At 42.9% G+C, this 17,225-nt stretch overlaps 2 protein-coding genes across 2 annotated transcripts in view; one reads left to right on the top strand and one right to left on the bottom strand.

The window, feature by feature from the left end:
* Positions 1-2,236, top strand: part of slc15a4 (solute carrier family 15 member 4) — a 53,536-nt gene extending 51,300 nt beyond the window's left edge. Inside the window, exons 9-10 of the mRNA XM_028034907.1 lie at positions 2,057-2,099; positions 2,175-2,236. Coding sequence (XP_027890708.1) covers positions 2,057-2,088 — 32 coding nt within the window. The 3' untranslated portion in view covers positions 2,089-2,099; positions 2,175-2,236. The remainder of the gene's footprint in view (positions 1-2,056; positions 2,100-2,174) is intronic.
* Positions 1,463-17,225, bottom strand: part of LOC114155151 (transmembrane protein 132C) — a 166,853-nt gene continuing 151,090 nt past the window's right edge. Inside the window, exons 7-9 of the mRNA XM_028034905.1 lie at positions 10,266-10,539; positions 7,286-7,477; positions 1,463-3,277 (exon numbers count right to left, since the gene is read on the bottom strand). Coding sequence (XP_027890706.1) covers positions 2,129-3,277; positions 7,286-7,477; positions 10,266-10,539 — 1,615 coding nt within the window. The 3' untranslated portion in view covers positions 1,463-2,128. The remainder of the gene's footprint in view (positions 3,278-7,285; positions 7,478-10,265; positions 10,540-17,225) is intronic.

Raw genomic sequence — 17,225 nt, 5'->3', positions numbered from 1 at the left:
CAGATTATTTGACAGATTAGAATTTCCACACAGATTAAGACTAAGAAATAAATCAACTGAGGGTAGCCTTGGCTAATATAAATTACATCCCAGAAGTATGCTCATGTATTTCAGCCTCTCTCCTTGTAATATTGTAAGTTTTGTGGATTAACAATCAAGCCCAATGTGCAGCAGCACATTAAGTGAATTTTCTTCCTGCCTAATGGAAAATAAACAAGCCTCATACCCTACTGGGAAGATAATAACATTTCCTGAAAAAGAAAACACAATTTATCAGTTGAATGGCTTTGTTTAGGAGATTTTTAAATGATCATTGCTATTTGTGCAATTAGTAGAATGATCAAAGGAAAACATTACCACACCTTGAAATGATCCTTAGAGTTTTGTATGCATAATAAATCCTGGATTGCCCAATATCTATGGTTTTACAACTCAAAGAGGAACAGAAATGTTAACAGCTAGATTAATTAATTTTTTTTTTTCCTTTAATTGTTATTTCAAGGAGAAGTTCTCAGCTAACTCACTCATCGGAGGGTTAATCATAAAACAAACTCAGAGATTGCAATGCTACAAAGCCAGTGTGGCTATTCAGAACTTCCTTAGCTTTCCAAACTTGAATGCCATTACAGTTCTACCAATCTGGTTCAAGATCTAAAATATTTAGAGTGGCCAAATTGGAACCTGGAGAATTCAAGACTAAATACTGAGGTTTATAAAAACTGTGACCTGTTTGTTAAAACACATAAAGAAAGCATTCTTCAGTGTCCTACCAACCTTAGACGAAAGATTTTAAAAATCACACTCGAACTGAATTATTTTCAATTTATCATGAATCTTTTAAAATATAGTTTATAGTCTTAGAAAAACATACTTCTTGTACTTAATGTAATACATTATCTCTATCTCTGTTGAGTTGCATCTATCGTCACAGCCATTGAAAGTTGCTATTGTCATAATTTTCAGAAACAAAACATTGGTCGTCTTTCAAACTGATTGCAAAGAGTTTGGGTCATTTTAGATTAATATTTAATCTGCTCACTCTTGACTGTCAGATAAGAACTTTTCCTACAGTCTCCGGTCTGCCTGTCTGTGGCAGATAACTTGCTATTTGCTCACAAGTACTCTACACATGATCTCATTATCAAAAAAGAAGAAGAAAACATCCCTGTTGCTGGCATTTTCCAATCCTGACAAGTTCAGAAACTAAAAATCTGTGTGGGCTATGTGTGAAATATCACATTATCACATTGTCAAGCCTCCTCTGCTGAAAGCTTCCCCACACACTTGGCTGTCATGGCTGCAGATGGTTCATGTGTGTTATAAATTAGATGAATTCAGAAACATATTTCTTCGAATGGCAAGTTGCGAGAAGAGTTGTGCTCATTGTTTTTGATTAAAGTAACATCAGATTAATAAGACATCTCAGCTGAGCTTATGAATGGACAAAGAAAAAAAGAGCGGATTCACAGTCTGGACATTATTGTGTATTCCTTAATTATTATGAAAATACAATATACAGAGCAACAATACAATGATTTGGAGAATGTTCGGTTTGTACATAACAGGTTTTCTGCCTTGCTAAAGAAGGATAAGAAAGAATTGGAAATTTGTGCCTTTTTTTTTTTTTTTTTCTCGGTACCAACAACATGCAGAAGCTCATCTTGGCCCGCTTTTGTCCAGAACTCTTCCTTCGACAGGGGGCGTGTGTTTTATGAAATGAGTATCCAGAGCAATACAAAACCTCCCAAACGATTTGATGTGCACACATGTTCCGGACGTCGATCCAGCTGTTGTAGAGAGTTTGTTTAAAAATCGTTTAATAGTCACTTGAATGTCAACATCCGTCCTGGGTTTCTGGATTCTAATACCTGTATTAACAAAACAACAATAAAAAGATCATCATCTAATGAACTAAAAGGGAAAGGATCCACCTGATTGCCTTGTTTGTGTGTATGTCTTGTTTTTTTTTAATGGATTCACGACCGTCCTCTTAAATTTGAAGATCCTTTGGCAGTTTGAGGTGATTCTGTGTTCAAACGTCCTCCTCTTTCCCCAGACACGGATCTGTTGAGACCCACTCTCCTCTGAAAGGCAAAAGGGTGAGTTTGTAGCAAGTGTGCGCTGTACATTACGCCACCTCTTTTAATGCACTGTCGTTTAACCTTTCCATGTAGTTACGCAACTCCTTGGAGTCTCCCAGCTGCACGTCCTGGCACACCCACTTAATGTCCTGGCTGTGGCTTCCTGTGAGCGTGCTGACAGCTGGGTGGCTATTGTCCGACGAAAGACTGGTGAACGTGGTGAACTTCACTCTTTTCCTCTTGGTGGTGGGAGAGTCCCCTTTTCCGTCCTTCGCTGTGTCCGCGGCGCGGTGCACCTGTCCCTGCACGTTCTTCTGCATGGAGCCGCCATTCAGCAGGTGGCTGCCCTCCTCCAGGCCGCTCCTGGAGTCAATCATGGAGGTCTGCTCCTCCTGCTGCGGCGACAGGCTGATCTGACTCTCCAGCAGCTCCGCCTCGTTCCCCAGCCACACCCAGTCGTGGGCGTGGTTCAGGTTCTCCTGGCCCTCGATGGAGAGCTCCTTGTGGCGGTATTTAAGGGTGTAGGAAATGCAGTTGATGAGAAAGACCAGGATGGCGAGGCAGAAGACGCCGAGCAAGGCGTACATGCCAATCTCCAGGTCGGTGAGTCCGCGGCCGCCATGCATGAGGTCGTTGTCGGTGTTGCGGCCATGAGGCAGATCCACCTGCGCAGGAAAGTCTGCAAAGTCAATCGGCATGTTTCGGCCACCATCGTCTGAGAGCTTAGGCCTGCGTATGATAGCACTTCTGGTCGTGGTCGCTCTCCTCGACCCCGCGTCTTCTATGTCAGAGATGGAGCTGCCGTAGTAGTGGGTATCCAGGCCGGTCCTGTCCTGTGACGAGAGCCTGCCTCTGTTCTCCACGTCGTCTCCGTCCGGGCCGTAGTCGTTGCTCCCTCCCCTCGAGCCTTCGCCGGGACCAAATGCCACCCTGACGTTACAGTTCCCTGCGGCCAGAACGCTGCGGCGTTTGAACTTCTGGCAAGCTTCGTTGACAGTCATTTCCACCCTGATGAGCAAGCCCTGGCCCTCCGCCTCCGTCACGACGATAGGCCACTTCCACGAGGGGTCCTGCTGCACCATCACCACCCTCTCGTCCAGAGACATGGCGGTCAGCACGAAGAAGTCTGTGTTGTAGAGATCCAGCGGAGCTAGAGAGCCGTCACTGAACTGGAGCCAGGCGCTGATCAAGGCCTCCTGAGGAAGGAAAAGACGGAGAAAATAGTGATAAAACTTATAGAAATAATTATGACAATAACTTCACCAGGTTTTTCTCATTGAAATAAAAAAAACAACATAGTTACAAAAACCTTAAACATACAAAATATTATGTACAGATACACTCAAAAATATTTCATTTCCGCAACGTGAATGTAATGGGACCTATATCTGTCTGAGGAATGCCTTTTTCTGCCAAAACATTATTTTGCATGAATTGTAATACTTGTTTCCAAATGTATATTGTGGGAAAAGACTGCAGCAGATCATGTGAGCTACCTCTGAAGGTTAAAACTGTTAAGTGAGTGACAGAGTGAGAGAGAAAAGAAGAAACAAGGGGAAGATGAAAGAAAGAAAAAAGAGAGAGAGGGTGGGAAGTATTTATGCATCAGATGACCGAGAAATCATTTATGTCAACCGACTGATCAGAAACTATAACTTGCATCCATTTCAATGGTAGCAGACGGGCAGATGGATGGATGGATAACAAACAAATGGATAGATGGAATTTATAACTTGAATTAAATCTAAGATATAGCTCGCAAACTCTGTGGCAACTCTCTCGAAGTTAAAAAGGAAACAGATTAAGGGGGAAGAAAAAGGAGATCAAAGGGTGACATCAAACGTTGCTCGTGCCAATAAGGATTTGCCATATATTTGCTCTTAAAGCCGCCTTGTGCTGAAGCCTAACAACTGGTCGTTTAATGTTGCCGAAGGACAAATCCCAAAAGAGGAACAAGTAGCTCCCCACTGTGGTCTGCAAATGTTTCCTAATTACTGCCACCAGACGAGTAACGCTGCAGCGCTGCCTGCTTATCTTCACACTGTGCGTGAGGAGATGTAGAGATAAATGCCTGTTCCCTCCCTGCCTCTTCTGCTAGGGAAAGAGAGGTTAAGGAAAGTAGCAAAGCACAGAGAACACATGAGAGGGCTTGGTAAATCAAAGAAGCTACAATTCAAGTTGCCTTACCAAATTAGCAAGACGGAAAGTTTGACAGAGCAGCCGCATTTTGAATACAAGTCATATTTTGGTGCCGTAGCTGTGATTTCACACTCGCATGCTCTGAGATTAAGTTTCCACTTTTAGCTGCTGCCCAAGAAGAAGAAGAAGAAGAAAAAAATAACATGTCTGTCACACTCCGGCTCTCAAACCTCGAGTTGAAGACCGCCGGGGGGAGTGCGGAACGAACAAACAAACAAATGGACGTGTGTACTTGAGCACAGGAAGGCTCACAATTTGTTCATCCTCATCTGTCTGGAGGAATGCCTTTTCCTTTCAAAACAACAGTTTTTTTTTTGTTTTTAACTGAAATGTTTGATAAAACTTGCAATTTCATGCACAGAAAGATAAACACTACTGTGTGAAATTAACACCATTCTCTGTGGTAATCAGACCTGCCTAAATGGTGCGCAATTACATGTATTTGGGTTTTAATGTCATACATTACAATCAGCATTAGACGGAGCTAGACACCGTAGAGGCTAGCGGAGAGAAGACGAGGTAATTACAGCTCCGTTTCCACTTTTCAAAACAGATAGTGATTATTCCCATTAACATATAACCCGTATGTTTTATCTTCCAAAATTATCTAAACGATCCAGAAGTGTTTTTGTTTGCCTAAAGAATTATCGGCAGACAGATACAAAACAGCACATTTAATATCCTGTTGCCTTAAGTGCCATAAACACAGCAAAACTAATTATACTTTACAAAATGTTTAATTGGAAAATTCTGAAATTAATCACAGATTATCACATAAATTGTATTTTATGACTTCCTCGGACTTCATCGGATCTGCGGCCGTATGTCTTGGACACTCGGGTGAAGAGAGGTGCGGAGCTGTCCACTGACCACTACCTGGTGGTGAGTTGGCTCCGGTGGTGGGGGCGAAAGCCGGTCAGACCTGGCAGGCCCAAACGTGTTGTGAGGGTCTGCTGGGAACGTCTGGCGGAATCCCCTGTGAGACGGAGCTTTAACTCCCATCTCCGGCAAAACTTCGAACACGTCCCGGGGGAGGTGGGGGACATGGAGTCTGAGTGGACCGTGTTCCGTGCCTCCATTGTCGAGGCGGCCGATCGGAGCTGTGGCCGCAAGGTTGTCGGTGCCTGTCGCGGCGGCAACCCTCGAACCCGTTGGTGGACACCTTCGGTGAGGGATGCCGTCAGGCTGAAGAAGGAGTCCTATCGAGCCTTTTTGGCCTGTGGGACTCCGGAAGCAGCTGATGGGTACCGGCGGGCGAAGCGGCGTGCGGCTCGGGCGGTTGCTGAGGCAAAAACCCGGGTGTGGGAGGAGTTTGGAGAGGCCATGGAGAAAGACTTCCGCACGGCTTCGAGGCGATTCTGGTCCACCATCCGGCGTCTCAGGGGGGGGAAGCGGTGCAGCACCAACACTGTTTATAGTGGGGATGGTGTGCTGCTGACCTCTACTCGGGACGTTGTGGGCCGGTGGGCAGAGTACTTCGAAGACCTCCCCAATCCCACCAACATGCCTTCCACTGAGGAAGCGGAGCCTGGGGACTCTGGGTTGGGCTCTCCAATCTCTGGGGGCGAGGTCGCCGAGGTGGTTAAAAAGCTCCTCGGTGGCAGGGCCCCGGGGGTGGATGAGATCCGCCCGGAGTTCCTTAAGGCTCTGGATGTTGTAGGGTTGTGTTGGTTGACGCGACTCTGCAATATCGCATGGACATCGGGGGCAGTTCCCCTGGATTGGCAGACTGGGGTGGTGGTCCCCCTGTTCAAAAAGGGGGACCGGAGGGTGTGCTCCAATTATAGAGGGGTCACACTCTTAAGCCTCCCTGGCAAGGTCTATTCAGGGGTCCTGGAGAGGAGGGTCCGTCGGATAGTCGAACCTCGGATTCAGGAAGAGCAGTGTGGTTTTCGTCCTGGTCGTGGAACACTGGACCAGCTCTACACCCTCAGCAGGGTCCTGGAGGGTGCATGGGAGTTCGCCCAACCAGTCTACATGTGTTTTGTGGACTTGGAGAAGGCGTTCGACCGCGTCCCTCGGGGAGCCCTGTGGGGGGTTCTCCGGGAGTATGGGGCACCGGGCCCTTTGATATGGGCTGTCAGGTCCCTGTATGACCGGTGTCAGAGTCTGGTCCGCATTGCCGGCAGTAAGTCGGGCTCGTTTCCGGTGAGAGTTGGACTCCGCCAGGGCTGCCCTTTGTCACCGATTCTGTTCATCACTTTCATGGACAGAATTTCTAGGCGCAGCCAAGGTGTTGAGGGGATCCGATTTGGTGGTCTTGAGCCGGAAAAGGGTAGAGTGCCTTCTCCGGGTCAGGGGGGGTGTCCTGCCCCAAGTGGAGGAGTTTAAGTATCTCGGGATCTTGTTCACGAATGGGGGAAGAAGGGAGCGGGAGATCAACAGGCGGATTGGCGCAGCATCTGCTGTCAAGCGGGCGCTGTACCGGTCCGTCGTGGTGAAGAGAGAGCTGAGCCAAAAAGCGAAGCTCTCGATTTACCGGTCGATCTACGTTCCCACCCTCATCTATGGTCATGAGCTTTGGGTCATGACCGAAAGAACGAGATCGCGGATACAAGCGGCCGAAATGGGTTTTCTCCGTAGGGTGGCTGGGCTCTCCCTTAGAGATAGGGTGAGAAGCTCAGTCATCCGGGAGGGACTCAGAGTAGAGCCGCTGCTCCTTCACATCGAGAGGAGCCAGTTGAGGTGGCTTGGGCATCTGGTCAGGATGCCTCCTGGACGCCTCCCTGGTGAGGTGTTCCGGGCACGTTCCACCGGGAGGAGGCCCCGGGGAAGACCCAGGACACGCTGGAGGGACTATGTCTCTCGGCTGGCCTGGGAACGCCTCGGGATTCCCCCGGAGGAGCTGGAAGAAGTGGCTGGGGAGAGGGAAGTCTGGGCCTCCCTTCTGAAGCTGCTACCCCCGCGACCCGACCTCGGATAAGCGGAAGAAGATGGATGGATGGATGGATGGACTTCCTTTTATAAATTCACAGATTGCTCTGATAAATATAATCTGTTCTGACCTGTTTGGGGTTCTGCAGAACTTCCTGTGTGCTGGTAGTAGCCAGGATGGCCCTGTTACTTCCTGGACTCAACTGCAGGCCCATAGACAGTCCTGTCACCAGCTGGACCCCCAGTTCTGCGATGGTCACTTTGTCGTCCACCACTGTGACAGTTTTCTCCGCCAGGATTGAGTCGGACAGTGGGGACAGGACCTGAAGGCAAAATCAAAGTGTCACAGAGGAAAAACAGATCATTTCAAAAGATGGTAAAAAAATATATATACATATATATATAGATAGATAAAATGAAATTGGACTTCTCTTATTTGGAGGATTAAATTGATCAAGTAATATCTTTCTTCAAATGTAGGAGGTCAAAAAGCAATTGGGAGGGGAGCACCTTTTAACATCCAAATAGAAGAGGTGCTGGGGTGGAGAGATAGCTTCATTACTTCAGCTGCTTCAATATGTCCAACATGGTTCAACTACAGATCAATTTGGCTAATTTGGAGGAAATCATAGATCATTTCAATTTTGTTTCCTGATGGTCAGTTGATCATTATTTTAAAAGGAACAACAAAAATGTGGCATAAACGCAAACGTAACGCACCACAGCCAAACACTATGAATGCCACACCCTTGACCCGAGAATACATACACTATTCAGAACAAGAGTGAATCATAATGCAAAATGTGTCGCATCTGATGTCAAACATGATGTCAAAGACCCGATTTCCTCATGTTTTTGGGCTATGGAGCAAGTATTTTTCAGCACATTGATGGTAGGATACGTCTTCGCGAAAAACAGAACATTTCGAGACCTTCTCAGCAGCTGCTCCCTCATAACTGGCCAATCTTTTAACTTCTAGACATCATCAGGTTACCCTTATTTTCATTAATATCCCCCTCCCTACAGAAAAAAAGCCCTATAGCATCCACATCATAATGCTTGGAGCACCAAATAAACATACTTTTCATGGAACAGGAGAGCCAAATGCACCTACTCATCTAAGAAACGACTGACTAGCCCATAAAGTGGAACATCAACAACAACGGCTGCACTTCCATACTAGCACTTTAATTCCTTTCTTTTCTCTGCCATCTCCCCTCTAAACACTAAGTCTTCCCCGAGAGACATAAACAGTATGACGAACATGGCACGACCCAGAAAGAGAGCAATTCATTTCAGACGTTGATCATGGGAAAATCTCGGCACATATTCACTGTTGCCTATGTTGCTTGATTGACAGGCTGTGAAGATGTTGCAAGAAAGTGAATCACTCTGAGTAGCATGTGGTTTAGAAAAATGTTTTTTCTTCCATAGAGTGACAAACTTAATGCAAAACAATTCTCAAAAATGCAGGATTTTTTTTCTAGCTGAGTGGCTCACCCAATGAGATCAGTCTACTGTTGTCTGTCTGACAAAACTGCCTTCTCCTTCAATAACACACAAAGAGAAAGATTTCAGCCGGATACAAAAGCAGGGAGTGTAAGAACGAATGCTGAACCCTGAGCTGTGACTGTCGTCCTGTGCATGCATATGCGTGCCGGTGTCTCCTCGTGTATCAGATGACATGCGGGCTGTCGAAGGTAATCGCAGCTGTCAGACCTTTGCGGTCATCACGCACTCAGGTCCGTGCTTGTTTTCTGAGTCTGCGAGAGCGTTTGTGGAGGTGAACACACGTCTGCCCTCCACAACGCCAAGAAGAAGATTCTGCTTTTTTTTTTGCTGATGCCATTAGGAGGTTGAGATTCACTCAGTCAGAGTGAAGAGCTGACAAGCCCAAAAAGGCCAACTCACGGCGACACACGGCCGAGCACCTGTCTACTCTGGACAAAGACAACGTACCAATCAAATACAGCAAGGGTCTTCCCGACTTGTATTGCCTTTGCAATAAACAATGTGTTCATGTTCCATCGGGACACTACTCGTACGTTAATCTTTCTCTAGCACAAATACGCCCAAAGGGTTTACATGATCGTTTTTATTTCCCGGCTGAGTGCAAATTTAGAGCCTTACTGTTTGTAGCTTGTGGTAAAAAAGGATAAGAATCACAAGTGCTGGACCCTGTTTGATAAGGAGTGCATTACATGTTCAGTAGAGATAAGGCCTCATAGTGGAAAAAGTGTCCATATGTGCAAAAAACAAAGATTTCATTGGAATGCTTAATAAATTAGCAGAAAGCCAAGGAGTGGAACAATGGAGTCAGCCCTCTGGTTCTGATTACGGGAAAAGGAGAGAAAAAAATCTTTTTTGGCAACTATGTTATACTCTATTAATTCATGGTTACAGGAAGGTGTTTCTATTTTGTCCTCAAGTTCCTGCGTGCTGTGCCTCGCTAAAGTATTCGTACTCCTTGAACATTTCCACCTTTCGTCACGTTACAACCATAAACATTAGTGTTTTTACTGGGACTGAGTGTGATATACCAAAAAAAGAGAGAAGAGTTTATTTGTGAAGAAGAGTGAAAAGAAAGCGTGGTAGAGAGGTGTGGCATTCATTTTTATTGTGTAAAGGTCGTAGCTTCAGTACTCATCTCTTAGTAATTTTATCTCAGTAAAAAACAGTCATTCTTTAAAGGCATCACAGGTTTTTGAAAAGATTAATGACAGCCACTGCTGTGGGCTTTATGGGATTTCTATGGTTTCTAGATGTGAAAAGATGGAGCAGACAAAAGACTTGCAGCTTCAACAAAGGCAACCATGTATCATTGTCATTCCACTTTACTACAATGTAGTACTTTGTGTTGGTTAATCTCATAAAATCTATCAAAATACAATGAAGAAAGAGAGGTAGCAATCTGACAAAATGTGAACATTCAAGAGGGGTAAATACCTTTTCAAAGCTCTGTATTTTTGTTTATTTTGCCAAAAAAACCAACCAAAAACTTTAAAGTTGTCCAGCAAACTGGCCCAAAAATATTCATACAAATTAGAGCTGTTTTTTTTTCTGTTACGACACATTTTTTTTTGTTTGCTTATGGTAGATCTCGTGATATACCTGGATAGTGGTCATTCCTGGGTCTTGTCCAGCCAGGATCCTTCTGTCAAGCAGCTTTGCTATATGGGGGTCTTCTACCTTCAGGAAGTCCCCTACAAGCTCTGTGATGTCCACCTGCCAGTCGGAGCCCAGCATGAAGGCGGTCTGACCTCGCGCTTCGGCTGACTCGGCTATAAAGTGGGTCAGGACTTTGACCATAGCATGCTGGTACTGCAGAGTGCAGCTTCGTCCCCGCCTGTCCTCGTCGTCCTCGTCCTCGATGTCCCATGCGGCTCTGACAAGAAGATAAGGTAAAAAAAATTAATGCCAAATTAATGCGTGTTCATGTTGCTGTGCAACATGAACACGTGGTTTAGCACTAGGATGGTACGGTTTTCGAGTCCTTCCCATATCGGCTCAACAGGGCCAAAAGGCCGGAGTCCACCCTGACGACTCTGATGGCTCAAATTAGCATCCCTTCTTCAATTGTAAATGTGGCCGTTGACCGTCAGGCCAGAAGGTAGGAGTGTGAATTGTCCATGTTGGGGGTGGGTATCTATGATACCTACAGGAGATCAGATCTCCTGTAGGTAATGCTCTTCAGTTTAGTTTTGAAGCATACATGAAGTGTTTTTGGAGAGATGTGACCTTTTGCAGCTGATCCATGATGTTGTGCTGCATTATCCAGGTCATTTTGCCAAATGTACATAGAGTTTGCAAAACATACAATCTGTTTCAAAAAATATGCAAAGGTTTTTCTAAAAGAAATTAGTAATGTTTCTCTTTGAAATAAAGCTAAGAGGGTATAACATGACAGTTTAGAAATAAACTAACCAAATTAATTGTGTTGATCCACCTCAAAAAAATCATGCAAAAAGTGTAAGCAAAAGAAATCTGGGAGACTTAGCACATGCAAATTTGCATGCAGCCTTTTGTGCAGTGGAGGATAAATAGGTGACTGCTTCACCTATTTAGTTCACAAGAACTAATGGCATTTATTTCAGTCATAATCTTGCGGGGGGTGACCAAGGTTCCATCACTATGTGACAGCTGGTCAGCAAACCTGGCAAACATGATTGACATGGCAGCACTGAATGCACATGTGCTTTATCAGGCATGCATTGGGGTGCAGGAGAGACGGGTGGACTTCCTGGTTGAGCTTGCAAAAGAGTTCGGTAACTCTCATGTGAGTGAGAAGAAGGCACACAAGGAGAAACTGCTTCGGCAACAACCTTCCACACCCAGCTCAGGCAAAAGGGCGAAGTGTCAGGTCAACCATCGATGCAGGATGCCTGTCCTGAGGCCGAAACATCATCAGTGACCCCTCACACCCCCACCATGGACTGTTCTCCCTGCTGCCCTCTGGAAAGAGGTTCTGCAGCATCCGGTGCAGGTCCACCTGGTTCCGAAACAGCTTTTTCCTACTTGCCATCAGACTGTTGAACTCTTAACTGGACTGCACTCAAAAACTGGTCTCCACTTTATACCTTGCACATGTACAGAGCTAAATAACTTCTATTTTACTGTCAGTCCTGCACTTTATATTTTATATTTAGATTTATATTCATATTTTATACTGTATTTTATTTTACTCACAACATTGGAACCTCAAACATTATCCTGAGCCGTATGCAACCAAATTTCGTTCTGTATACACCCTGTGCATTGAAAATGACAACAAAGTCAGTCTAAGTCGAAGTCGAAGTCTAAGGAACAATTGTGCAACTGTGAGATGCGTTGAGGCCATTACCAGGGTACTTCTAAGGTAATGGCCCTATTTACTGAACAAAAGCACCTGCTAGATAAAATCCTTCAGGCCAGTTGGACTATCTAAGCCGAAATAGGTATATGTCAAAATGGCCTAACTCAAGCCATTCTAGTGTTAGGGCTCATTTCTAAGCCCCAGAGACAGTAACACCATCCACATCTCACCGCAACACATCAAAACCAACAACCTAACCATTAACAAATTGGTTGGACTCCATGAACAGGTTGTCAATCAAAGTAGACCATGGACTTCTGGCAGAACTTCAACTACGTCCACCACGCACTTTAAAAGAAAAAAAGATCTGAAGGATCCACAACCTCCAGAAACACTTTCTTTTTTTTCTTTTTACTTCCAAAGCTGTTCTTTTGACTTCAAAGGTTGCTGAAGTTCTGAGCTGTAAAAGTAATTCAGCGCAGAGGGCGAGCCCCAACTTCTTGAAGCCGACTCGACTCTCAATGTCACCGTTACAGTTGGGGCTTCAGAGGGAAACCTGGAGGTTTGATGGCAGCCATACGAGAGAGCGCATAAATGGTGCCACGTGTTTCCCTCTCACCTCCAGTTCAGCTTCCGTTTCGATTATTGTTTAGTCATGGATCTGCTCCAACATTGAGGCCAACAAACGTTGAATATCACACTCAGCAACTCTTTGGTGTTTATTTTTAAAATGCAACATTTTTAATTTGCTGAAAGCATGAATGCATGTAAACAAACTGGAAGATGACATGATCATGGCTGTAGACTAATAAACACAATAAATCACAATGCACTTGTTAGCTACTAGTGCTTATATTTATATATTCATTAGAATGTGTGAATTTTATTAGGGTTGTAACTTCGGAGTCCATTTGCACTACTATACAGTAGTGCCTTGAAATTGCCCCTCAGGGACAAATACAGTTGTTTGAGTTGAATTGTGTTGAACTGAATACAATTCAATTTGCAACTTGGCGCTATTGACCTCAGATTGGGGCCAAACCAGAGTCCACGCTGGTGTCTGGTTTGGCCCCTCTGGAGAGATCTGAAAATAGCTGTACAGACGTCTGACTCCTTCCAACCCAATAGAGCTGGACATGTAAAGTAAGAACACTTTTTAAAAAAAAAAATTTATAAATAAATATTTCAAAAATGCATTTGCTTGCCAGGGCATTCAGCCGGAGGAAATGATCTCCATACAAGAAAAAAAAAAAAAAAGTCAAATTCTGCACTGTAATTGCTTTTATGAACCATGAATTGCTGAAGCTGAAATAAATGACTGGTAAATTGAAAAAAAAAGTAATGATTAGATTCATCTGTAGTAAAAGTGGTCAGATTGAGCTGATTTGATAAGACATGATTAAGGTGCTCCTAACTGGCAGCTCACATGGACTGTGTTTCACATGAGGCTCGCAGCCCAGAGACTGGACGTGCACAAATACTAATCAGAGGAAATTTTACAATTTGAGTAATTTCGCAATTGCTGCCATGTAATTTTAGTATTGCCAGGTTAACAGATGTCAGTGCTGGAAACCATCTGATCTTGTCAATGTTTCATTTATTTATTTTATTGGATTTGATTTTATTTTCTGGGGGAGAGGCTTACATAGAAGTGATAACCTGTAGAACCCTATTAAAGTCATTTAATAAAGTGACTTTCCAGCCTCTATGATTCAAATAAGCAACACCATTGAGCTTACTATAACTACACATTACTGGGTTTAATTCGTCATTCTTCATGTGATTTTACATTTTGAGAAGGTACGTTATTGTTTTCTTGTCCATGATTTTCAGCCAACATGTCATATAGACTAAACTTTGTTGCTTTTTGATCACCTTGTGACTTGTGGAGGCAAATGAAATACATTTTATTTCTCCTTTTAGTGCTTGGTAACTTTGCTGTATTTATTTAGATTTCTTTTCTGCTAATTGATCGAATGTTGCGTTAGATCAGAGGATTATAGGAAGTGATTATAAGCATGCTGGGAATCATTAAAGGAAACAATAATTAGTTAATGTTTTAGTAACATGCTGCAAAATACAGAGGATCCATTGAATGCTAATTTTTCTCTTTTGAAATTTGTTTATGGAAACAACTTTTGCAGTTAAAAATAATTACGTTTTTTTTTGTTGTTGCAAGTACCATCACTTGACAAAATACTGTCATATTTCAGCAAGAAGACAAATTCTTAATACAATAACCTACTACCATAACCCAGTCAGAGATGTCGCGGTAAGTCTCCAAAGACAAAAAAATATATATCAAAAACGTATATTTTGGTCCTTGGAAAAACAATTAAAAGGTGGACTCTAATTTGTTTTATATTTACAACTTTTTATATTTTTTTGCACCTAAAAATGATAGATGAATTTAACCAATATAATACAGTTACTCAAGCTGTTACAGCCATTTTAAAGACTGGGGGAAAAAAAAAAAAAAAAACCGTCTGGCATTAATTTCCCTGAATAAATTTTATGTGCCCATTTCAGCAACCTTCCTTGCTTAACCGAGCTAAGTCAAACAAACACACGGCGACTGGAGTATGTCATAAAGAGCAGTTTAAAAAACGAGTTGTGATGAAATGCTGCTGATCAAACCTGCTAGAGATGCTCCATCCTTTGAATGGCCATCGCTTTTCTTTCTCCGAGCCTCTTCCTCACCGTTTTGAAGCGCCCGCTCTGAATCCTAAATGTGCTTACACCTCCTTACTGCTTTACTTAATAGCCTCCCTGATTGCTCTGTTGCCTGCAAATCTAATTTTATTACTTTAGGCCACAAATCAGCCAACAGAGGCACAACTCGTTCGCACCGGGAAAATTGCCTTGAGTTTGACAAACTAGGTTTAAATGGTTGGAATATAATTAGATTTTGCTCATAACTGCTTTTCTGTATATTGCTTCAACAAACACCTTTGTAAAAAAAAAAAAAAAAAATCATCACAGAATGAAGCGCTGTGAGGTGTTGAAAAAGCAGCTCTTAAATTGTTGATCAAGGAGAATAAATGCTGTTACAGCTATCCAGTCTTCCACTGATGCACAGCTGGACTGTTTGCAGACAAAAAAGAGCTACGTCGGCACGACTATTAATCATATATGTATCCTGTGACTTACATTCACATTCTCTTCTAATCATCTGCCTTGGTTCCTTTCTCATACACGCCAGCAGAGGTTGCAATCGCAATAACGGGGAGAAGAAAAGAAATTAATCTCTTAAACTGTTTTTCTTGCGATTATCCGCTCTGCTTGTCTCTTTCTGTCGGAATCCCCTAGGAAATCTGACTGACTGCTAAGCCACGGGAATAAAGATGTTAGCTGCAAGCGTCACAGAAAAGCCAAGAGTACAGAGAGATTTGAAGTTAAGAGCTTAAAAGCTTTGCTGGCAGGACTGATTTCACATGCAAGCGGATGGCAGCCAATAACCGAAAAATAGATTCTGGAAATGGACGCCGTGGCACTAGGAAGAAGCCCTATATGTTCAGGATTCATGGCATCATCACAAGTGGTCTCCAACTGAGTCGCGGCAAAAACGATTCGACTCTGCAGCAGGTTGTTTAGAAAAGACTGACAAGAACCGCCACACTCTGGCAATATTGTGATATTAAAACACAAATTAAATGTAATATTTTGGACTTTAATTTTTAGGCAGTTTTTAATTATTTTTTTTTTTTCATTGAGCACTGTAAGTTTAAATTTGCTGCAAATATTAGCTGCACAAGTTCACCTCGGATGGAAAAGGTCCGAAAGCCTGATTAGTCCACAGAAGTTTCATTCAGTCTAGTTAACATCAAGTCATAAAAAAAACATAAGAAAAAAGGAAAGAATAAGAAAAAAAAAGTCTAAAATCATGCAACCTTACAAAATATCTATGCCATGATCTTTTAAAAACGATCTTCTTCTCTTTACCTACTGCAGAAATAACAGACTACGTTCCTGGTTCTGGACGTTTTGTAACTACTGAAAACAGATTGGCCCGTTTCATTCAAGCCACTGAAGCATTCTTGTGAATTTGTTAATGTGTATAAATGAATAAATGACATTTTACTGTCATCAAATCAATAAAACCCTTTATATAATTTCTGGCATTTTTTTCTTTTTTTCCCCCTCACATATTTTGGCCATTCATCTTTTTCAATGAACTCCAAGTTATTTAAGGAGAGAATACCTCCGAGCTGTCACCCTTACCGAAAAATGTATGATTTGGGAGTCAGTTCGGGTCAGTCCAAAACATGAAAATCAACCTTATTTAACCCGATTTACTATTTTAGTTTTAAATGTGTGTACAGAAAGAGAAGCACAGGGAAATCGACTGGTGAGCAGATTTGATTCATTTTTATTCTTGGCCGCTCGTAAACTTAAAATCACATCGTTTTCAGATCAAGGGACGCGACATACCTTAGTGCTGATAAATAGTTCTAATGAAAACACTCTTCGCGCAGAAGCTGTCACTGAGAAAGACTCAAAATGCTGCTTTAGTTTTACATCGGTTGCACTGCAACCCACACCTTCCAAAAAGTTCCACTTATGTCGAATCAGTCAACAGAATACCATTCTGACGTTCTTGAGGACAATCAAATGTTTTCATGTGCGACAGGTCTCCATGTTTTCGTAGGTCGGCGGTGGTTTTGGTCTTGAAAATTTCCAGCTGATGCCATTTTTTGCCCAGCCTCTTTCTTATTGTTGAACCATGAACATTGCCCTTACCTGAGCGAGTGCTGCTGTGATTGAGATGCTGTTCTGGGTTTTTGAGTGATCTGAGTGAGATCATAAGTCCAGGTTTATGTTTCCAGACAGTAACCAGGTCTGTGTGTTAGGAATGAAATTTAATGCAACTTCCTTAAAAAAAACACACAAAAAAAACTTGATGATTTAGCAAAGGGCTGGGTTGTTAGAATATCTGTTTTCTCAATAAATTAAATAACATTTCGAAAATTGCGCTTTGTATTACTTTTGTTGACTTTGTCTTGTGTTTTTATATTATTTGGTGATCTGAAACATTCAAATGTAAAGGAAAAGCAAAAACAGAACAGAAAAAAAGTGGCAAAAACTTGGCACTGCCCATCCTTTTACAGGATTTTGTATCTTTTGACTGAAAATAGTTTTCTTAAAAAAGTGACCCACTGGCAACTGAATTGCCAGAACTGATATTATGCTGTAACATACCGGTAATAACCAAATTTTCATTTGCATACGCATTTAAATACACACACAGATGAATACATTCAACAGATGACCAACACTGT

The sequence above is a fragment of the Xiphophorus couchianus genome, chromosome 12 (assembly GCF_001444195.1).
Source record: "Xiphophorus couchianus chromosome 12, X_couchianus-1.0, whole genome shotgun sequence".
Classification (NCBI taxonomy): Eukaryota; Metazoa; Chordata; class Actinopteri; order Cyprinodontiformes; family Poeciliidae; genus Xiphophorus; species Xiphophorus couchianus.
The sequence above is the reverse complement of the archived record's forward strand: the minus strand, read 5'-3'. Positions and strand labels throughout refer to the sequence as shown.